This window comes from Oncorhynchus mykiss, chromosome 15, assembly GCF_013265735.2.
Source record: "Oncorhynchus mykiss isolate Arlee chromosome 15, USDA_OmykA_1.1, whole genome shotgun sequence".
Lineage (NCBI taxonomy): Eukaryota > Metazoa > Chordata > Actinopteri > Salmoniformes > Salmonidae > Oncorhynchus > Oncorhynchus mykiss.
This window is the reverse complement of record NC_048579.1, coordinates 25,663,385-25,687,365: the sequence shown is the minus strand read 5'-3', so window position 1 is coordinate 25,687,365 and position 23,981 is coordinate 25,663,385. Positions and strand designations below refer to the sequence as shown.

The 23,981-nt window shown below is 41.0% G+C and overlaps 1 protein-coding gene across 2 annotated transcripts in view; it reads right to left on the bottom strand.

Annotated features, from left to right (window-relative positions):
• Positions 1–21,643, bottom strand: part of LOC110489875 (F-box/LRR-repeat protein 7) — a 37,669-nt gene extending 16,026 nt beyond the window's left edge. The window contains exons 1-2 of one of the 2 annotated variants that reach the window (XM_021562831.2): positions 19,570–21,643; positions 13,888–13,977 (exon numbers count right to left, since the gene is read on the bottom strand). In XM_021562831.2, the coding sequence (XP_021418506.1) occupies positions 13,888–13,977; positions 19,570–19,606 (127 nt within the window). In that variant the 5' untranslated portion in view covers positions 19,607–21,643. Of the gene's footprint in view, positions 1–13,887; positions 13,978–17,523; positions 17,937–19,569 lie in introns of those variants that run through there. The other variant, XM_036944143.1, reaches the window with a different exon arrangement.
• Between the last annotated feature and the right edge of the window lie 2,338 nt (positions 21,644–23,981).

Here is a 23,981-nt window from a genome sequence, read left to right as displayed (position 1 = left end):
CAACTCAAAAAATGACAACCCTCCCAATGTAAAACATATTTTCACATGACCCTTCCCTTGTACTGTAAAATAAACGGAACACCCTCCCCCCTCATATAATTAACTCAAAATAATGTTAACGACCATGTGTTTATAAACGTGGAAATCGTCTTTGTCACTTCGGCATGCTTTTGTGGCACAGTTAATGCCACGCAGGGCTCCTGGCCAGATGATTGACAGTGCACTGACCACTCTCCCTGCCTGTACATTGCAATCAAAGCCGGCTGCAGGCAATGATCAGCTAGGGAGAAATTATATATATCTAATTAATTATATGCAACGAATATGCACCACACAACCAATAAACAAAGCACACAGATTTCAGGCACTTCAATATCATGGTTTGCGTTTTCAACACCAATAAATAGACTATGTCAATATCAACAAAAAACAGAAAATACAGTGCCTTGCGAAAGTATTCGGCCCCCTTGAACTTTGCGACCTTTTGCCACATTTCAGGCTTCAAACATAAAGATATAAAACTGTATTTTTTTGTGAAGAATAAACAACAAGTGTGACACCATCATGAAGTAGAACAACATTTATTGGATATTTCAAACTTTTTTAACAAATCAAAAACTGAAAAATTGGGCGTGCAAAATTATTCAGCCCCCTTAAGTTAATACTTTGTAGCGCCACCTTTTGCTGCGATTATAGCTGTAAGTCGCTTGGGGTATGTCTCTATCAGTTTTGCACATCGAGAGACTGAATTTTTTTCCCATTCCTCCTTGCAAAACAGCTCGAGCTCAGTGAGGTTGGATGGAGAGCATTTGTGAACAGCAGTTTTCAGTTCTTTCCACAGATTCTCGATTGGATTCAGGTCTGGACATTGACTTGGCCTTTCTAACACCTGGATATGTTAATTTTTGAACCATTCCATTGTAGATTTTGCTGTATGTTTTGGATCATTGTCTTGTTGGAAGACAAATCTCCGTCCCAGTCTCAGGTCTTTTGCAGACTCCATCAGGTTTTCTTCCAGAATGGTCCTGTATTTGGCTCCATCCATCTTCCCATCAATTTTAACCATCTTCCCTGTCCCTGCTGAACAAAAGCAGGCCCAAACCTTGATGCTGCCACCACCATGTTTGACAGTGGGCATGGTGTGTTCAGGGTGATGAGCTGTGTTGCTTTTACGCCAAACATAACGTTTTGCATTGTTGCCAAAAAGTTCAATTTTGGTTTCATCTGACCAGAGCACCTTCTTCCACATGTTTGGTGTGTCTCCCAGGTGGCTTGTGGCAAACTTTAAACAACACTTTTTATGGATATCTTTAAGAAATGGCTTTCTTCTTGCCACTCTTCCATAAAGGCCAGATTTGTGCAATATACGACTGATTGTTGTCCTATGGACAGAGTCTCCCACCTCAGCTGTAGATCTCTGCAGTTCATACAGAGTGATCATGGGCCTCTTGGCTGCATCTCTGATCAGTCTTCTCCTTGTATGAGCTGAAAGTTTAGAGGGACGGCCAGGTCTTGGTAGATTTGCAGTGGTCTGATACTCCTTCCATTTCAATATTATCGCTTGCACAGTGCTCCTTGGGATGTTTAAAGCTTGGGAAATCTTTTTGTATCCAAATCCGGCTTTAAACTTCTTCACAACAGTATCTCGGACCTGCCTGGTGTGTTCCTTGTTCTTCATGATGCTCTCTGCGCTTTTAACGGACCTCTGAGACTATCACAGTGCAGGTGCATTTATACGGAGACTTGATTACACACAGGTGGATTGTATTTATCATCATTAGTCATTTAGGTCAACATTGGATCATTCAGAGATCCTCACTGAACTTCTGGAGAGAGTTTGCTGCAGTGAAAGTAAAGGGGCTGAATAATTTTGCACGCACAATTTTTCAGTTTTTGATTTGTTAAAAAAGTTTGAAATATCCAATAAATGTCGTTCCACTTCATGATTGTGTCCCACTTGTTGTTGATTCTTCACAAAAAAATACAGTTTTATATCTTTATGTTTGAAGCCTGAAATGTGGCAAAAGGTCGCAAAGTTCAAGGGGGCCGAATACTTTCGCAAGGCACTGTACATCTCTCCCTACCTTGTAGGGAGGCTTACCCAGTATCAAACGCTTGTCTTGACATTAAACTTTTTGGTGTATTGTAACAGATGTCTTTTTCCATTCACCAGTTTGGATTGATTGATTGATTTTATTTGTCAGTAAAAAAAAAATACATATATACACAAACATTTTTTTAAAGTGACGGGGATTGCACAATAAACGTATTCCATTGTGGTCCCGAGATTTTATGTAAATACATATACAATTACATAGATACAGACACATTACAGAGATAGAGAAGAAAAATTGCTCAACCTCCAGATGAGTATGAGAGGGGAGTTTAAGTACACTTCTTACAAGCTTGTTTTGCTGGTAGCAATATTCTTTATTGTTTGGGGCTGCTGGTGACCCATGATGTGCAGGCATAATCAAAGTGACACTGGACTAGTGCACTTGCCAGAGTCTTTAGGGTGTCCATAGCTATGCTTCCATTCAATTGCTGACAGTATTTCATGTGGATATTCAAAAATCTTCAATATGCCATTTTCCTTTACAAAATGTTTTGCACCAGACAACATGACAGGAAAGATTTGAATTTAACAGATATATATATATATATAAAAAAAAAAAAAAATTACAGACACCCATATGCATTCAGATCTAAGTATTCAGACACCAAGTTGACTGTGCCTTTAAACAACTGATTTAATGGCTTTAGAAGCCTCTGATAGGCTAATTGACATAATTTGAGTCAATTGGAGGTGTAGCTGTGGATGTATTTCAAGGCCTACCTTCAATCTCAAGTGCCTCTTTGCTTGACATCATGGGAAAATCAAAAGAAATCAGCCAAGACCTCAGAAAAAAAAATTGTAGACCTCCACAAGTCTGGTTCATCCTGAAGGTACCACGTTCATCTGTACAAACAAGTATAAACACCATAGGACCACGCAGCCGTCATACCATTCGAGATGAATGTATTTTGGTGCGAAGAGTGCAAATCAATCCCAGAACAACAGCAAAGGACCTTGTGAAGATGCTAGAGGAAACAGGTACAAAAGTATCTATATATCCACAGTAAAACGAGTCCTATATCGACATAACCTGAAAGGCCGCTCAGCAAGGAAGAAGCCACTGCTCCAAACCGTCATAAAAAGCCAGACTACGGTTTGCAACCGCACATGGGGACAAAGATCATACGTTTTGAACAAATGTCCTCTGGTCTGATGAAACAGAAATATAACTGCTTGGCCATATAATGACCATCGAAAAAGGGGGATGCTTGCAAGCCGAAGAACACCCTCCCAAGTTCCTAACCATGAAGCACAGGGGTGGCAGCATCATGTTGTTGGGTGCTTTGCTGCAGGAAGGACTGGTGCACTTCACAAAATTGATGGCCTCATGAGGTAGGAAAGTTATGTGGATATATTGAAGCATCTCAAGACATCAGTCAGGAAGTTAAAGCTTGGTCGCAAATGGGTCTTCCAAATAGACAATGACCCCAAGCATACTTCCAAAGTTGTGGCAAAATGGCTTGAGGACAACAAAGTCAAGGTATTGGAGTGGCCATCACAAAGCCCTGACCTCAATCCCATAGAAAATTTGTGGGCAGAACTGAAAAAGCGTATGCGAGCAAGGAGGCCTACAAACCTGACTCAGTTACTCCAGCTCTGTCAGGAGGAATGGGCCAACATTCACCCAATTTATTGTGGGAAGCTTTTGGAAGGCTACCCGAAACGTTTGGCCCAAGTTAAACAATTTAAAAGGCAATGCTACCAAATACTAATTGAGTGTACGTAAACTTCTGACCCACTTGGAATATGAAAGAAATAAAAGCTGAAATAAATTGTTCTCTCTACTATTATTCTGACATTTCACATTCTTAAAATAAAGTGGTGATCCAAACTGACCTAAGACACATAATTTTTACTAGGATTAATTGTCAGGAATTGTGAAAAACTGAGTTTAAATGTATTTGGCTATGGTGTATGTAAACTTCTGACTTCAACTGTATATATTCGTCTGCATAATGGAAGAGAAGCTTAGGCCAAACCCCATAGATATATACATTTCTTTATGTCAGATGGCTACTGCGTCTGCTGTTCAGATAGATATAGACGTACAGGAGGAGGGTAATTCATAAATTTTCATACAAATATACAAACATGTTGTATAAAGATAAGCATGATACTGTTAGATTATAGGAGTAACTGAAACAGTCTTCCTCAACTCAAGTTAAACTGTCAGAGTAAATTGGAGTGCAGGGGCACAACGCCTTCATATCATAGGCCTCCAGTAGCTAAATCTTAATAATAGCCACACCAAACCTTCACAAACATTTCTAAACTGTATTAAGGTAATATCAAAAGTGAGCCAAGCTATTGTTTATAGGGAAAATATGATTAGAATAGAGAATGTAAACCAGGGAAAAAAGACACAACTTTCCCCGGTGCTGGATAAAAAAAACAGAACCCTCCCCAAAGCAAAAAATGTAAGTTTGGCAACCCTCCCCTATTTTGGGCCATCCCTCCCCCCAGTAAATGTTGATCTGTTCCTTAGCCATTTGCAACAGATGCACAGTAGATCGCAGCCAGTGAGGAAAGAATTCCCCAAACCATTGCGTTATGATTGGAGGAAATGTAGAGAACATCCCAGATGCTTTGCTACATGTCTTCTGCTCTGGCTTTAAAACCCCTGGATATAGGGCTGTAATTTTCATCCATATGGCATGGTTGCTTCCACCACAGCTGTCACTTTCTCTACTGAGTAGTGACACAACCCTCAGAGCAAAAGGAAGAGATAAACCAGAGCAAGGTAAAGCCCTATATCCACATCTGATGTCATATTGGCACACAGACTCACACAGATCCAGGTGTTGTATAGCCAAAACCTGACTAGCGGGACCACATGGCGTCTTTCCCAACTCCTGTCGAACATGCTCCAGTTATAATACTGAAAAGTGGGATTCAGAGTGAAAGAAACCAACACCGCAACTGTATTCAAACAAGTGGGTCTATGTCCTGCCTTCCAGAGATAGATCATGAAAAGACTAAGCAGTAAATCAGAGAAGAATTATAAGATGAAAGACTGAGGCAAACTGTGCTCCCTTCCCCTCCTCCTTGAGGAAATGACTTTTACTTGTTGTTTTTCTTTTTCTCTTGCAATCTCAACAGTTATTTTCTGTGCCTGACGCTCACATTTCCTCACTCTGGAAGTGAGGGAGAGAATGGGGGAGGGGCTGAGATAGTAGACAGAAAGGAGGTGCAATTACAACAAATATATCTTAGACTCGCATACAAACCACCTCAAGACAGCTATTTTTTTTCAATGTTTTCTTTGTGAAACATGAGCTTGATTATCGGTAAATAGCATGTTGGAGGGAGTAAAGTATCTAAATCAAACTAAAATAGGGCAACTATAGTTTAATAATCCATCTACCCTCCATATTGCGATGATTTAACATTGGAACACTGTGTGGCCTACATTGACAGATCCTTGCTATTTCTTTACTGTATATTATGTATATTATCCCTTGTAGAGGAGTTGTCATAGCGTAGACCTACATGTAACTTATTTCAAGCAGACCTCAAACACAGCTCTGCTTGGTCTGCCACTAGAAGTCAAACATGGGGTCAGGGTCTACAACGCTGGCAGTCTAGCACCTGCAAGACATTTCCATATAGAAACAGCTTCCTCCTCTAAACAAACCGCCATGCCTGTTTGAGCACCTTTCAACACAGCTGTCAGGCTGGAGGACAAATGATGGGTAGACCGCCTCTCTCGGTGTAGCAAAAACGTTCTGCTAATGCTCGGAAAACACAGCGCTTCCGCAAAAGTGTGACGTTTGCCAGGGGCCTGTGTTATTGTTTGGTTAGGGAACAACCCGCTCAATCACTAATAAATTAACTGTGTTATTTATGATCAGTGCACTGAAAACACAGAAGGTTTTGATGATAGCTGTTAAAAAAAATAAAAAATACTGTCTTGAGGAATCTTACTAGTACCCACTGGTAAGGTTTTGTAGCTTATAGTAACACTATGGAATATCCTGTGTCGTGCTGTTCATCATAACAGACAAACATCTCCTCAGACCATTTCATATCTGACAATGAAAAATCTACATGAGCATACATCATATATGCACTATACTGTATATACAAAAGTATGTGGGCACCCCTTCAAATTAGTGGATTCAGCTATTTTAGCCACACCCGTTGCTGACAGGTGTATAAAATCGAGCACACAGCCATGTAATCTCCATAGACAAACATTGGCAGTAGAACAGCCTTACTGAAGAGTTCAGGGACTTTCACTGTGGCACCGTTACAGGATGCCATCTTTCCAACAATTCAGTTCATCAAATTTCTGCCCCGCTAGAGCTGCCCTAGTCAACTGTAAGTGCTGTTATTGTGACGTGGATACATCTAGGAGCAACAACGGCTCAGCAACGAAGTGATAGGCCACACAAGCTCACAGAATGGGACCGCCGAGAATAAACATCTGCACAGTCCTGTGTAGTTCAGTTGGTAGAGAATGGTGCTGTGGGTTTGAGTCCCATGGGGGACCAGTATGCAAAAAATAATGAAAATGTAAGCACTCACCACTATAAGTCACTCTGGATAAGAGTGTCTGCTAAATGACTAAAATGTAAATGTAGGCACCAGAACTGTTTGTCGAGAGCTTCATGAAATGGGTTTCCATGGCTGAGCGGCCGCATGATGCCAAGTGTTGACTGCAGTGGTGTAAAGTTCCCTGCCATTGGACTCTGGAGCAGTGAAAACATGTTCTCTGGAGTGATGCAACTGTGCACAAAGCGAGGTCCATACAGAAATGGTTTGTCGAGATTGATGTGGAAGAACTTGACTGGCCTGCACAGAGCCCTGACCTCAACCCCATCGAACACCTTTGGCATGAATTGGAACACCGACTGCAAGCAAGGCCTAATCGCCCGACCTCACTAATGCTCTTGTGGTTCAAGTCCCCGCAGCAAAGTTCCAACAGCTAGTGGAAAGCCTTCCCATAAGAGTGCAAACTCCATATTAATGCCCATGATTTGGGAATGAGATGTTCAATGAGCAGGTGTCCACATACTTTTGACTGTGTAGTGTATTTACTTGAGCATACAAAATAAATGGATCATGGGTCTATGGGGCGAGTAGTTTACAAACAGCTGGAATTCAAGGGATTTATCGTCCTTTGGAGGATCAAAATGTTAACATTTTGGAGACAGCAGAGTTTTCTACTTTGCACTGTTTAGACTGCACTGCTGACCCTCACTGACTTCAGAGTAGCCAAGTGGAAACACACTTCAGACTGGCCAGAGGCTGATTATTGTACAGAGGACAATACATGTGGATTATTGGATTTGAATATATGGCTCCATATCCTGTGTGGGTTGATGAATGACAATGCCATTGCTAATTGAGAGGCTACTATGGATCTTGCGATAATCCAATAAGAAATGTATTAGGCTGGGGGAAATTGGATTTGATATTGGGTATGAAATTAACTGGAAGAATAATTAGTTTGATTCCAATGGCCAACAGAGCCTGATTCCTTATCACACTTTTACATTAAAATGGCTAAATTCCACCTCATATTATTTTATCATGTTCACGAGTAGAAGACTAATGGCTACTTTTCCCTACACACTGTTTCACTTTTCTTTTGTTCCTGGTCAGACAGGAAGGAAGCGGGCATGTGTATTTTCCCCACCATTCACTGTTTCTAAGTTGCCTTCCTGGTGCCAGAACAAATTGCTGGTTGGTTTGGGGGGGGGGGGATGTCAACACAGAAGGTGCATGGCTTTGACATGGTCAACTTTCCAATGAATCACTCTCTTATCTGTGACTGAAGAAGCCTGATACTACTATGCCAAGTGGGATTTTTCATATTATAATTGCTCACTCTCAACTACATATGCAATATCTAAAACAGCCACTGTTGCTACATACTATAGGTTCTGGGTGATGAGATGACTAAATACTATAGGAGTTCTACACATCCTATTTCTATGGCTGAACCACATTCCACCCCAGAGTAGAACCGTGCCAAAGAAAACCCTCCAGGCAGGCCCAGACTGCAGGGCAATGGTTTAACCCATGCTGGGAGTCTTCAACCTCATCCATCCCAGGGGAGGAATGTACAGTCTGAAGCTAATAAGCAGGTCAGCTGTTTGAGCCCACAAGCTCTCCTAAATAGCCATAAAAAACACATATCACAGAATGATATTGGATGACTTCATCAAAAGGTATTTTCCACTTGCTTAGATCCGCTGTGATGGAGACGAGGGGTATAACTCTTCATCTTCTTCATGTGGAAAAAAGGCATGAAGAAGTATTGCTGAACCACAAGAAGGTTCTGGGAAAACACGAGGGAGCTAAATCCCAAAGAGTGACTTGATGCAGGTGCACGGCAAGCCAATGGAATGAACAAATTCCCAAACCCTCAAATAAGCTCTGCAATAGTCTACTGCATGATGGCAATATACAGTGCCTTGCGAAAGTATTCGGCCCCCTTGAATTTTGCGACCTTTTACCACATTTCAGGCTTCAAACATAAAGATATAAAACTGTATTTTTTTGTGAAGAATCAACAACAAGTGGGACACAATCATGAAGTGGAACGACATTTATTGGATATTTCAAACTTTTTTAACAAATCAAAAACTGAAAAATTGGGCGTGCAAAATTATTCAGCCCCATTTACTTTCAGTGCAGCAAACTCTCTCCAGAAGTTCAGTGAGGATCTCTGAATGATCCAATGTTGACCTAAATGACTAATGATGATAAATACAATCCACCTGTGTGTAATCAAGTCTCCGTATAAATGCACCTGCACTGTGATAGTCTCAGAGGTCCGTCAAAAGCGCAGAGAGCATCATGAAGAACAAGGAACACACCAGGCAGGTCCGAGATACTGTTGTGAAGAAGTTTAAAGCCGGATTTGGATACAAAAGGATTTCCCAAGCTTTAAACATCCCAAGGAGCACTGTGCAAGCGATAATATTGAAATGGAAGGAGTATCAGACCACTGCAAATCTACCAAGACCTGGCCGTCCCTCTAAACTTTCAGCTCATACAAGGAGAAGACTGATCAGAGATGCAGCCAAGAGGCCCATTATCACTCTGGATGAACTGCAGAGATCTACAGCTGAGGTGGGAGACTCTGTCCATAGGACAACAATCAGTCGTATATTGCACAAATCTGGCCTTTATGGAAGAGTGGCAAGAAGAAAGCCATTTCTTAAAGATATCCATAAAAAGTGTTGTTTAAAGTTTGCCACAAGCCACCTGGGAGACACACCAAACATGTGGAAGAAGGTGCTCTGGTCAGATGAAACCAAAATTGAACTTTTTGGCAACAATGCAAAACGTTATGTTTGGCGTTTTCTTCAGCAGGGACAGGGAAGATGGTTAAAATTGATGGGAAGATGGATGGAGCCAAATACAGGACCATTCCGGAAGATAACCTGATGGAGTCTGCAAAAGACCTGAGACTGGGACGGAGATTTGTCTTCCAACAAGACAATGATCCAAAACATAAAGCAAAATCTACAATGGAATGGTTCAAAAATAAACATATCCAGGTGTTAGAATGGCCAAGTCAAAGTCCAGACCTGAATCCAATCGAGAATCTGTGGAAAGAACTGAAAACTGCTGTTCACAAATGCTCTCCATCCAACCTCACTGAGCTCGAGCTGTTTTGCAAGGAGGAATGGGAAAAAATGTCAGTCTCTCGATGTGCAAAACTGATAGAGACATACCCCAAGCGACTTACAGCTGTAATCGCAGCAAAAGGTGGCGCTACAAAGTATTAACTTAAGGGGGCTGAATAATTTTGCACGCCCAATTTTTCAGTTTTTGATTTGTTAAAAAAGTTTGAAATATCCAATAAATGTCGTTCCACTTCATGATTGTGTCCCACTTGTTGTTGATTCTTCACCAAAAAATACAGTTTTATATCTTTATGTTTGAAGCCTGAAATGTGGCAAAAGGTCGCAAAGTCCAAGGGGGCCGAATACTTTCGCAAGGCACTGTATGTCCTAAGTCTGGTATCATCAAACACTTTAATCATGATTTCACATCCATATGTGCAGTGAGGGTTGACAACTTTCCAAGCCAAGACTGATGCAATATTATTGTTCTTCTTATGAAGGTACACAATTAAATAAGGCCACCCAGATGACTTCACATAATCCAAGTGATGCGTCATCATGAAATTACCCGTGCTGCTACTGAATGCAAACCTTAGCTAGTTCAAATAGCCTAGAGAGAGGATCCTCTCCCAATCAGCAAGTTTGGCAAAGCCAGTTTGCTTTCGTGACTCCCAAGCTCACAAGGCCAGGAAATGTGATGGACCATGCCTCCAGATCTGAGCTCTGAGCCAATGTGTGATTTTGTGCAGGAGCAGCCTGCATCCTGATTAGTTTAGAGGGCCGTGGGGCTGGGTGGAGTGTGTGTGTGTGTGTGTGTGTGTGTGTGTGTGGGGGGGGGGGGGGGGGGGGGGCTTTGGAGTCACGAAAGCAAACTGGCTGTGGTTGTGGTGGTTCCAGACCATGTAATTACTCCCACTTAGCAGGAAGAAAAAAAATAACAATTTCTGTCATAACACAGGAGCGGAATTATGGTTGGGCAGCCACCGACCGTGGCCCACTCTCCCGTACAGGTTGTTCTCCTAGCTAGCAGACACACAAGGCACAATTAGTAATTTCCCATAATACCCCAGTGAAGGTTCCAGCAGCTCCTCGATGGAGAGATACTGGTGAGTCAACGTTTCCCTCTGAGCCTAATGTAGTCTGGAGAGGAACAATACTCTGCCTTGTTTGAACCCAAGCTGAGAGTGGTAGACCAAACCTCCTGAATTGACTTGTTACAGTTCACAAATGGTTAATTGGATTATTCATTAACATTAATGAACATTAATGTTGATTACATTAGCTACTGAGTGGTTCATTATGGAACCAGTCATTGAAAGACCTTAAGACCAATACATATGCACTAGTGATGCGTGGGTTGACTCATAACCCACAGTCCCGCGATTATATCCACGGGGTTGGCATGTTTAGGGTCATGAAAAAAGAGAAAACTATCCATTAAAAGTCCATAAATGTATAATTTTTGTGGAATTCATTTCTATAGGCTACATTGAGGTTTTGCTTTCATTATTTGTATCTGGCGTTAATGCGCAGCCTAGGCCTTAACTTTAGAGTCGTAGTGCGCCAAATACATGCCAAATGCTTTTGGAAACTTGGGAAGAAAAAGTTAACGTCGATCCACTGAGGCAAAAAGAATAACTCAATAACATAAAATCTGCGAAATGGAGAGTTGAAAATATATAGAAGGGAGGGCCAGAACAGCAGTCTAATGTTTGGGAAAGATTTGGTGAAGTGTTAAAAGAGGATGATAGCAGTGACGGCTATATGGCTATGTTATGTGTGATGATTGTGAGGCGGGATACAAATTCGACAATCACAAGATTGGGACTTCAAGGGAATTGTGCTGTTCAGATGGGTTAAATGGAATAGTACCCTAAATGAAATATGGACACTGACTGTAGGCCCATAACCTCTCACATAGCCAAATATAATATTTACTCCTGCAGAATTAAGCAGTTATTGCAGTAAAATGATATACCAAATATACATTTTGACTCTTTTTGAAATATTCTTTATTTATTTTAGCATCTTGAGAGAATTTGGCCATGCCAAATCTCTGGATTTCTTCATATATTTAAATGGGATGTGAATCAGTTCCTGCAGTAGAGTAAAGACAACTGTCCGTCTTTTCAATGTCTTCATTCCAACGCCTTTCATCTTGCTGGAACAGTTGCTAGCAGTTGATGCGGTTAGGGAACGTCTGTAAAGGTGCTATCTTTATCAATATCATAAAAGCTGATAGTATTTCAACCACATAAAATATTAATTCAAGCTGTCTGAAATCTTATAAAAACCTGTTGGGTTGTTTTAACAGCTTTTAATTTCCTTAAAACCGGCCAAACTGATCTCATTTGGAAATTTTGCATGGAAAATCTTTCCTGTATTTTTGGAATTATTTTATTTTCTACCCGGTCCCTAAATGTCTTTGCTGCAAGAGAGACGTGGAGATGGAAGAGGAAAGCAAAAACAAACTTTACCAATGTCAACTGCATTGAAGCATTCATTCTATCGATTTATGACATTCTGGTGAGCAAGGGTTTATTTACTGTAGTCTTCTAGGGCAACAAGTAATGACAGAAGGGAAGCTGAATGTATCTAATTATAGACAAGTTGACAAATAGCCTACCAAATTGTTGGAAAATATAAGCAGAAACATAAGCCTATCTAAAAAATTATTTTGCCGTCTCTGACTGTACAGCACATTTTCTCTGTATTTGCGGTTAGTGCGGGCATCAGATTTCCACTTTATCACATATAGTCAAGGAAATGGAGGATGTGTTATTAGCAATTGCAGGCGAGCGACAAACAGCTGACCCACGCATCACTAATACGCACATACATGCACATTTTTGTACGAAACAAAAATTGCATCTGATATAATATGAAGTTTCACAGCATAATAGTCTTATTTATATTCTCTTCTCTCAGCAACACCTTGAAATGTATGACTGACAGCCAGAAGTACTGGGTAGCCTATGTGTTTGTTTTCTTGTGGGAGGCTCCACAAGAATACCTCATTCCTCTCTTTCAAAGCAAATATAAAAAGATTGGTGTCCATACAATGGAGTGTGTGTGTGTGTGTGTGTGTGTGTGTGCGTGCGTGCGTGCGTGCGTGTGTGTGTTTGTCTAAAGATGATTAAGAAGCCTATGCCATTTTTTCTCTTAAAAGGAAAACTGCCTGACCTTTGTCTATGATGGGTTTGAGGAGATTGAAGCTCAGCAGGCGCTAAGTAGAGTTATATGAAACACATTCTAAACAGCTGATAGAAAAGGAGACATTTAGGGTTTCATTCCATAAATGCAAGCAGTCAGTCAGCTCCTTTGATTGACGAACTGTCAAACAGATTGACATACCCTCAAGAAAGACATATGTTACACATATTGGAGAGTACTTTTTTACCAAAGCCAGAGCGTTGCTTGGATATATGCAACTGTCTTAATATCCTGGAGATTTTATTTGATGTTTGACAACCACAAAATCGACAGGAGTTACAAACACACTAGCACAATGAAGAGCAGGCCCCTGATGTAGCCAGGTTGGCACATTGCCTGGGCATACTCACTGGGAACTGGGGTTGGAGGAAGGAAAAGGAGAGCCACCATGGAACAATGTCTGCTTGGAAGGAGATGGTCTATTTGTGAGAGGCACAGAGCTAACCACTACACCGATGATACAACCTAATGGATCAGCTAGATGGCCATGCATTCCAGACCAAACAAAGAGCAGAAAATTGGCATCGTTTAGCTAGTCCTGCTATTGCTAGACAATGTAATACATCACAGTATTATATGTTCTCTTCAGCATTTCCCATTGGTCTTCTTTCTCTCTTCCTCTCTCTCTCCTTTTCTCTCTCGCACCGGCAGACACACACACACACACACACACACACACACACACACACACACACACACACACACACACGCACACACAGAGGTAAAGAGCATGCTCACTGACAACACTCAACCCTGATATTACCAGTTTGGACAAGCATTCTTCCTCTTCGAGGGGGCAGGAGTTTTGAAACAAAGCAATAGAAAAGCCTCCGGCTCCTTAGCTCTGATGAGAGCCGTGAGTTTGTTTTCAATTTAGGGTTATCCCAGGAACACACAAGTTTCTCCAAAAATAGGCAGTATTACAGAAAGGGGATGGGGGAGGGGGGGTTGAATAATGAGCACCAGATGCCTTACCTTCGGTGGTAGCCACATTCTTTGGAGCTTTGGTCGGTGTGTGATCTGTACTCGAACTAATGTCAGAGGAGATGCTGGAGCTACCTTTACCTGTGGACAAAGAAAACATACATAGATGTTACACTCATGAAAGATTGTCAATTGATATTGATAGGGTGAGATATCTGAAAGGGTTTAACCAACAGAAGAATAGCATACTATGGAAACATGGAGAGCCATCTCTACTGTCCTTTAAGACTTCTGCCTCCCTCAGTTTCAGTTGGACATTTCACCTTGGCATGTGTTCAACATTTTTGTTGGTTGCTTCCTATGATAGTGTGTCCCCTCTTCCATTTGGAATAGGAATCACGTTTCTCCTTTAACCCCTGCTTCCATGAAAACGGAAAAGACAGAAGGGAAAGGCTGTCCTGTCAGAGAGGGAAATGAGTAATCACATACGATCCGCGATTGCAGCTTCATGGGTCCTCTTGGGGCATGCAGCGTAGTGGTCCCAGCTGTAAGCAGTATTCTGTATGTAGAATAACTAGATGTATGGTCCGTACTCAGTAGTCCACAGCTTAACTACAGTGCCTTGCGAAAGTATTCGGCCCCCTTGAACTTTGCGACCTTTTGCCACATTTCAGGCTTCAAACATAAAGATATAAAACTGTATTTTTTTTGTGAAGAATCAACAACAAGTGGGACACAATCATGAAGTGGAACGACATTTATTGGATATTTCAAACTTTTTTAACAAATCTAAAACTGAAAAATTGGGCGTGCAAAATTATTCAGCCCCTTTACTTTCAGTGCAGCAAACTCTCTCCAGAAGTTCAGTGAGGATCTCTGAATGATCCAGTGTTGACCTAAATGACTAATGATGATAAATACAATCCACCTGTGTGTAATCAAGTCTCCGTATAAATGCACCTGCACTGTGATAGTCTCAGAGGTCCGTTAAAAGCGCAGAGAGCATCATGAAGAACAAGGAACACACCAGGCAGGTCCGAGATACTGTTGTGAAGAAGTTTAAAGCCGGATTTGGATACAAAAAGATTTCCCAAGCTTTAAACATCTCAAGGAGCACTGTGCAAGCGATAATATTGAAATGGAAGGAGTATCAGACCACTGCAAATCTACCAAGACCTGGCCGTCCCTCTGAACTTTCAGCTCATACAAGGAGAAGACTGATCAGAGATGCAGCCAAGAGGCCCATGATCACTCTGGATGAACTGCAGATATCTACAGCTGAGGTGGGAGACTCTGTCCATAGGACAACAATCAGTCGTATATTGCACAAATCTGGCCTTTATGGAAGAGTGGCAAGAAGAAAGCCTTTTCTTAAAGATATCCATAAAAAGTGTTGTTTAAAGTTTGCCACAAGCCACCTGGGAGACACACCAAACATGTGGAAGAAGGTGCTCTGGTCAGATGAAACCAAAATTGAACTTTTTGGCAACAATGCAAAACGTTATGTTTGGCGTAAAAGCAACACAGCTGAACACACCATCCCCACTGTCAAACATGGTGGTGGCAGCATCATGGTTTGGGCCTGCTTTTCTTCAGCAGGGACAGGGAAGATGGTTAAAATTGATGGGAAGATGGATGGAGCCAAATACAGGACCATTCTGGAAGAAAACCTGATGGAGTCTGCAAAAGACCTGAGACTGGGACGGAGATTTGTCTTCCAACAAGACAATGATCCAAAACATAAAGCAAAATCTACAATGGAATGGTTCAAAAATAAACATATCCAGGTGTTAGAATGGCCAAGTCAAAGTCCAGACCGGAATCCAATCGAGAATCTGTGGAAAGAACTGAAAACTGCTGTTCACAAATGTTCTCCATCCAACCTCACTGAGCTCGAGCTGTTTTGCAAGGAGGAATGTGAAAAAATTTCAGTCTCTCGATGTGCAAAACTGATAGAGACATACCCCAAGCGACTTACAGCTGTAATCGCAGCAAAAGGTGGCGCTACAAAGTATTAACTTAAGGGGGCTGAATAATTTTGCACGCCCAATTTTTCAGTTTTTGATTTGTTAAAAAAGTTTGAAATATCCAATAAATGTCGTTCCACTTCATGATTGTGTCCCACTTGTTGTTGATTCTTCACAAAAAAACAGTTTTATATCTTTATGTTTGAAGCCTGAAATGTGGCAAAAGGTCGCAATGTTCAAGGGGGCCGAATACTTTCGCAAGGCACTGTATATGCTGTGAGTTTAGTCTAGATGGTTGGTTTCTAGCTGTTTTCTTCTCCATGAAAAGCTGCTGATGACATGATCTCCTCTCACTCCTCTCTGAGGGCCAAGAGGCTGTTAGTGGACATAATTTTTTTTTACTGCACCTCATTCCTCCGTCAGATCATAAATGCAGCCTTGTGGCTTTGCCGAGCTGAAGCGAGGTCAGTGCCTTCACCCAGCGTGAGAGCCTCCTAGGTCTTCCCAAACAGTTACACCCACACAACACACGCCTATGTACACATACTTATGCACACATCAAGGCCACTCATGGACATGGACTAGACAACGCCAGAGAAATGTGGTTAACATGCATGAACGCTGTGAGAGGAAAGTAAGAGCGCTGGAAGATGGCAAGTGCAACAAAAAAAAAGCTGCCCCCAGGACACAGTTCAGCTTAGCCGTTGAAAAAGGCAAAGATGTCTTAACACCTCATCTGTAATGACTATACTAAAACCTACCTCACCAGGCTAGTAATTTTCAAGTGCAACTTCCCCCTCCCACATAAAGTCTACACACACACGAATGCCCACACACACACACACACGCACACAATGCAACTAATATGTCTTTCACGTTCAAACTGCTGTATGATATCGGCAACATATTGTGGTGACATCATAGAGACAGCACATCTGCTATGGTTTCCACCAAATTGAGTCACATCATCATGATAGAGAACCATATAGATGTTAAAGTAACTCTCCAGTGTTTCCAGATTTCTATGAAATATGACCTATAATTAATTACAATACGAGTGAAATAGTTTTCCTTCCAATTTTTTATTTAATAAAGTATGTTAAAATCATATTTTCTGTGTTGGTGACGGCATACACCAATCGTAAAAAAATATTAATTTAAGTAGACAGCTGATTGGTCAGCTCAACCAATGAGCCAACATAACATCATGTTCTGTAATGTAGCAACCATGTTTGAGATACAAGTTTGAGTTTGTTTTTTTTATCCTAATGCTTAAGAGTTTTGAAATCTGCCACACCCCCTTTGAATGAGCTTTTGTTTTGTCAAAGGAGAAAAACATGCAGATGTTTAAAAACAATATTCTATGGATTGTTTTATCTATAAAACTAACTTAATTAGTTTTGATCACTTTACACATTTGTTTTGGGATCCACCCCTGTAAACGTAATTTGCCTAATGGCGCGTGAGTGGAGAAGGAACGTCTCATTTCAAGCAAGCGCATTTCCATCCATGTTCACTCTCTTCGTCGACTCTCCTCGATTAACTTTGACCTTTTTCAAAAGGAGGCAAGAGAGGTCGGAGGAGAGAGGACGCAGAAGGTGAGCAAATCTAATTGATAAAAGCCCCCCCCCCCCCCCCCCGTCTTTGCTGAGATATTACTGGAGAAAACATTAGTTTAACAAGACGAGAAGCATATAAGAGTTTTACAAATTGTGCCGACCTCGTGATTCCTGTCCTTGGAGGGAAATATCAGTACGTAGTTGACACATTCAGAGGAAGTGGACCTGTGAAAGGCACCTGAGAAATGCTTGTTGACATTTCTGGGAAAAAAACGTCCTTTCCTGTCTTGTGCTTATATAATGTGTTGGGAGAGCATTGCTCAGTTTTAGTTACTGAAGTGTGATTTATTGTGGGGGACACTTGGAAACAGATGTGTAAATGGACCGAAATACACTCTATAAAACACATTAATACAATTCTGTTTGACAGCCTTAATATTAATGTTAATATTAATGCTTTACTGCATAACTTGTTTGAAGGTTTTCAGCGGAGCTGCATGCAACTTATTGTGCAACAGGCTACATCCCTTCGGTAAACATAGGCTAGTTCAGTCATCTCCTGTGGAGCAAAATGAACAGGTATGAATCCTAAGCCACCCAAGTAGTGTTTAAGATGATTCTCTCTCCCAAATGATTTCTGTTGTAACACAAAAATATGTATTTACATAAGGAGTGAACCACAAATGGTCTAATAAACTGGTCTGTTAAAATCTGAGGGAGAAGACTTGAGGTCTGAGGTGCTGAACTCGGCAAGAGTTGATGAGATATGCCAATCTAGAACACAGTAACAATTGAACACGTAATTAAGTACTGTAAATTAATATCCCAAATAGTCATACTTTGTAGATTTCTATATTTTGACCTTGGTAGAGAAATTATGGTATGTGTATGGTCAGTGATGGAAAAAGTACCCAATTGTCATACTTGAGTGAAAGTAATGATACCTTAATAGAAAATGAGGTCACCCAGTAAAATACTACTTGAGTAAAAGTCTAAACTATTGGGTTTTAAATATAATTATGTATCAAAAGTAAAAGTCTAAATCATTTCAAATTCCTTATATTTAGCAAACCAGTTGGTACAATGTTCTTGCATTTTTTGAAATGTACAGATAGCCAGGGGCACACTCCAACACTCAGACATCATTTACAAACAAAGCATTTCTTTAGTGAGTCCGCCAGATCAGAGGCAGTATGAATGACCAGGGATGTTCTCTTGATGACTGCGTGAATTGGACCATTTTCCTTGTTCTACTAAACATTCAAAATGTAATGAGTACTGTTGGGTATTAGGGAAAATGTATGGAGTGTAGGAAGTAAAAGGAATGTAGTGAAGTAAAAGTTGTCAAAAATATAAATAGTGAAGTACAGATACCCCCAAAACAACTTAACTTAAGTACTTTAAACTGCTGTGTATGGTATGTGTCTCAGTCAGAAATTAGGCTATTTGGATGTAAGGGTCATCTTTTATTTTACTAGGCAAGTCAGTTAAGAACAAATTCTTATTTACAATGACGGCCTTCATTGGCCAAACCCAGACAATGCTCGGCCAATTGTGCGCTGCCCTATGGGACTCCCAATCACAGCCAGCTGTGTGATACAGCCTGGATTTGAACCAGGATGTCTGTCGTGACACCTCTAGCTAGCACTGAGATGCAGTGCCTTAAACCACTGTGCCACTCAGGAGCCCATAGGTCCTTCCACAAAATTGGTATCTTGTAACTTTTCAAGACAACATAGGCTATTATCACAATTAACAGTCCTTCTATCTCATCTTTTTTATGTCCCATTATATAGGTTGTCATTATTATGCAATGAGGTCTGATGTTTACTTCCCATACAGTAAAGTCCCCTCACCTGGTACAGAAGGCCTATTGGGCTATAGACTAGATGGAATGATCATGTGCATAAGATATGTCTGCCATATAACTGGTTATAGCCTACTTCACTTTAAGAGTAAACACCCTGACATGCCTTTTTGGTACAGGAAAGCTCTATGCAACAAAATATTTGCTATTAAATAAGCAAGGATGGATAAAGGCCTTCTGAAATCAGACTAATTAATTCAGTTGTGGAACAGCACAGAAGATTCCATTATATTCTAATACAAACCCATCAATGTTGAATTCATAAAAGATAAGTTCGTTCTCAGTAGTTGGTTAACCTGGCGAATGTTTCCTTCAAAGTTTGGGCATTCCAAATACTCACCCTCACTTCCATACTGTTTCCCATTGTTCGCACCCATCCTAAAGAATGCATAATCTACATGCAGAACTCATTGGTATCCAAAAAAGCACAAATCCAGGATAAGCGTCCACACACTATCATATATGAAAAAGGAAATGATCACACAGAACTAAGGAAATTCTAAAATAATATTTGTCATCGAATGGTTAATCCAGATGTTGACAGAATAACGGGGATAGAAGACGTTTCGATTTTTACGCAAACCAATCCAGATTAGAGTTTCCAAGACGGTACGGGAAGCGTAACTTCTCTATCAAAATAGTTTGTTTAACTCCATAACTTTGGGTCTGCATTGTTCGAATAAATCCAGCATCAGAATAATATCAAATATACGTTTTAAATGAAACCCCCTAAATGCAACCAGCTGTTGCGGGTTGCGTGCAGTCATGGAGGCGTCCAGAACCATACCCAATAACTTTTGGCAATGAAGGGAAAACGCACTCCGCTAGTCTAGATTTAAAGAGACAGTGCACCTTATTTAAAGGGAGATGATGAAATAAATCAGAGGGAACCCCTTCAGTATACAATAACCTAGGCAAAATGTTACATTAAGCAAATGATACAACATTGGCATTGCACAGCATGATAGGCTATGATGAGCACATATTAGCTTTTGGACATGCACTATGTGATTTGAAGGACGTGCTATATATGTACATATCTATAACTGGTTGTGTTTGAATACTCATACTAGCTTCTAAATAGTTTGCAAAAAATAAAAATGTATAGTATGTGACATGCGTTATATAAATGGGCAATTGCGTTGATTTCCGCCATTCGTTCATTTTTGTACAGCCGGTCAATTTATCTTATTATCAGCTGTTGTAAAAACACGTGAGTCGGAAAAGATTAGTGAATTTTAGTAGATCAAACCCTGAAATTAGTGTGCAGTTTAAGTATGTAGTATGCTAGTATGGCTATTCAGACACGACCTCTGTCTACGTTTGTGACAATTCACTACTCTGGTAGTACTACCACTAATTTCCCGCATGACCAGGCTCTTTTACTATACGTGGACATGGACACTATTCAAGTGTCAGTATTTAATGGGAATGACTTTCCTGAGCAGATAACAAGTGATAAAAATCTATTATTGGAAACGTTCCATTGTTAATAAGTTTAAACAGGAATAGGAAATATCAATGATATATAAATATCTATGATATTTCTATCATCCAAAACGTTCATTGAACTTCCTTTAGGTATCACACCCTGTGGCCTTTGTGTTGTACTGACCATGGGAAAAAGTTTGCTGAATTGCACAATCCATGTTTATACACTTATCACGGAAATACTGAAGTGTGTGTCTGTTCAATTGTTCCCAAGACATAATTTAAAAGAAATAAGGAAAATAATTGGTAACACTTTACTTGATACCCAGCGTCATTACACGTTATGACACGGTCATAACCATGCCATAATATGTCTTAACAGCTGACATAATCTGTTATAATATGGTCATAACACTGTCATGACCCACATTTTTACAGCTGTTGTGACATATATTGCGTAATTGTATGGCTGGTTATGACGCCTGCATTAGAATAAAACCTGAACATGGTTTCAGCCTAGCTCAGTGCTTGCTGTGGTGGTGAGGCAGCCAACGGGAAAATACGGAGCGTAAGGGTTGGTAAAGTTCTCTAGTTGCGCCGTGATTGGCTCAGTGTTCTGTCACTCATAGGGACACTACATCGCCGCAAAATTAACAGGTAGAGCTTGAAAATTCAAGCCCCTTGGGTGCTGCAATAGTTACATTAGAAGTGCCCATCCAAGAAGGCTCAAGGTCATTTACCTTAGCTTTGATTGGACTGATCATGTCAACATTACACTTTCAAAATCTTAACTAGCAAGCTAGTAGTCATCATCATGAATCAAGTCGACAATCTACTGGAAAATCCTTTTCACTCCTTGTCATGTGAATAGAAATAATGGATAAAACGCATCGGTGCTCATGGGCCATTGAACATAAACATATATACACTGCTCAAAAAAATAAAGGGAACACTAAAATAACACATCCTAGATCTGAATGAATTAAATATTCTTATTAAATACTTTTTTCTTTACATAGTTGAATGTGCTGACAACAAAATCACACAAAAATTATCAATGGAAATCAAATTTATCAACCCATGGAGGTCTTAAAGTGGAAAACCACACTACAGGCTGATCCAACTTTGATGTAATGTCCTTAAAACAAGTCAAAATGAGGCTCAGTAGTGTGTGTGGCCTCCACGTGCCTGTATGACCTCCCTACAACACCAGGGCATGCTCCTGATGAGGTGGCGGATGGTCTCCTGAGGTATGTCCTCCCAGACCTGGACTAAAGCATCCGCCAACTCCTGGACAGTCTGTGGTGCAACGTGGCGTTGGTGGATGGAGCGAGACATGATGTCCCAGATGTGCTCTATTGGATTCAGGTCTGGGGAATGGGCGGGCCAGTCCATAGCATCAATTCCTTCCTCTTGCAGGAACTGCTGACACACTCCAGCCACATAAGGTCTAGCATTGCCTTGCATTAGGAGGAACCCAGGGCCAACCACACCAGCATATGGTCTCACAAGGGGTCTGAGGATCTAATCTCGGTACCTAATGGCAGTCAGGCTACCTCTGGCGAGCACATGAGGGCTGTGCAGCCCCCCAAAGAAATGCCACCCCACACCATGACTGACCCACTGCCAAACCGGTCATGCTGGAGGATGTTGCAGGCAGCAGAACGTTCTCCACGGCGTCTCCAGACTGTCACGTCTGTCACATATGCTTGTTCAGGTGCAGAACGATAGCTTTTTACCTTGTCAGCTCGGGGATTCGATCTTGCAACCTTTCAGTTACAACTTTAACCACTAGGCTACCTGCCGCCATTACGCAACAAACATTACACAACAATTTGGAAATCGCATATTCATCAATTAGTGGTTTGGATGGAATCAGTGGCTAACTGTAAGCATTGCAATCACTAGCCTATTCAGTGGAGTGGGTGTGTTGTCCAAGTCTAGGTCTAAGGATCTCTTTTCCAAGCTTAAAAGGATAAACATTCAAAGTGGGCCATGCTGTCAATCCAGCATGACGTCTGCCGTGCTCAGAATCCAAAATAACTGGGGACTCTAAAAAAAAAAGAGCTCCGACCGGGAAAAAATGTTTTGAATGGTCATCCAACTCAGAATTGGAAGTCAGGAACTCATGCCTATTTCTAGAGCTTCGATGTGAAGATCCCTGACGTCATCATGATTCAACCTTGTTATTTCCCAGTTGTTTTGAGAGCACCATAGATCCAGAGAATGCGAGACTTTGATGACAAAGTTCGATGACAGAAATTTGCTCATGAAGCCTGTTAAAGTGAGCACAGCACAACAAGGTGAGTTCAAAAATGTATTGTATGCTGCTTCATAAATGATTTAATATGCAAGGGAGATATTACTAGCTAATTAGCTAATACTAACTGTATGTTGTGTAGTAAGCTGTTAGTAGCCCATGTGCCTTTCCCCTTATAACTTAGCCTACTGTTATGACTTGGTGGTGCACCTGTAGCATATAGCCTGTTTTAGAGAAATGTCATCATCAAATATTGTAAGAGCTTTACTTGTCTGCTTATATGCCCCCCTTATTTATCCTACGAATCTGACTTGGTGGACAGGTAGAATAGTGTAAGAACGGCCCATGTTCTGAATTCTGTCGCTGTACATTTCAAAGGTGCTGAACAAATAGTTATATTGACTACGTTCGTCCTAGCTCGCTCAGTGTCTTAATCAAAATTACGGATTGCCTCAACCACTCTTCGTCCCATTATGCCATGGTTTGTACATTTCAATCGTAAGTAGAAACCAAATTTGATTATTAAGCAAGTCAGCCATATCAGCTGTTTTTTTTAAATGCAGTAAACTGTTTCGCTGCCAGACAAGGCTCCGCTGATAGCCAGGTGTAGCGGTAAGGTGTTGGGACAAAATAAATGTATGCACGATAGGGCTCGCTCACTGGAGCTGCTTCTTGTTTTTACCTGATAGGAGTGGAACTCATCTGAGGAGTGCGCTCATCTGTTGCAATAGTCCATCCAGTTGTAGGTTCCAAGACACCTTTCTGCACACTAGTGTTGTACTGCGCTGTTTGTGGTCCGCCTGTTAGCTTTGTCGCACCATTCTCGGTAAACTCTAGCCACTATTGTGCATGAAAAGCCCAGGATGGCGGCCGTTTCTGATGTACTGGATCTGGCACGCCTGGCAACAACGATCATACCAAGCTCAAAGTCGCTTAGGTAACTAATTTTAGCCCATTCTTACATTCAATCGAGCAGTAACTGAATGCCTCGATGCCTATTTTATATAGCAAGCCACTGCCACGTGACTCACGTCTGTAGGCGTGATCTATTTTCATGAACG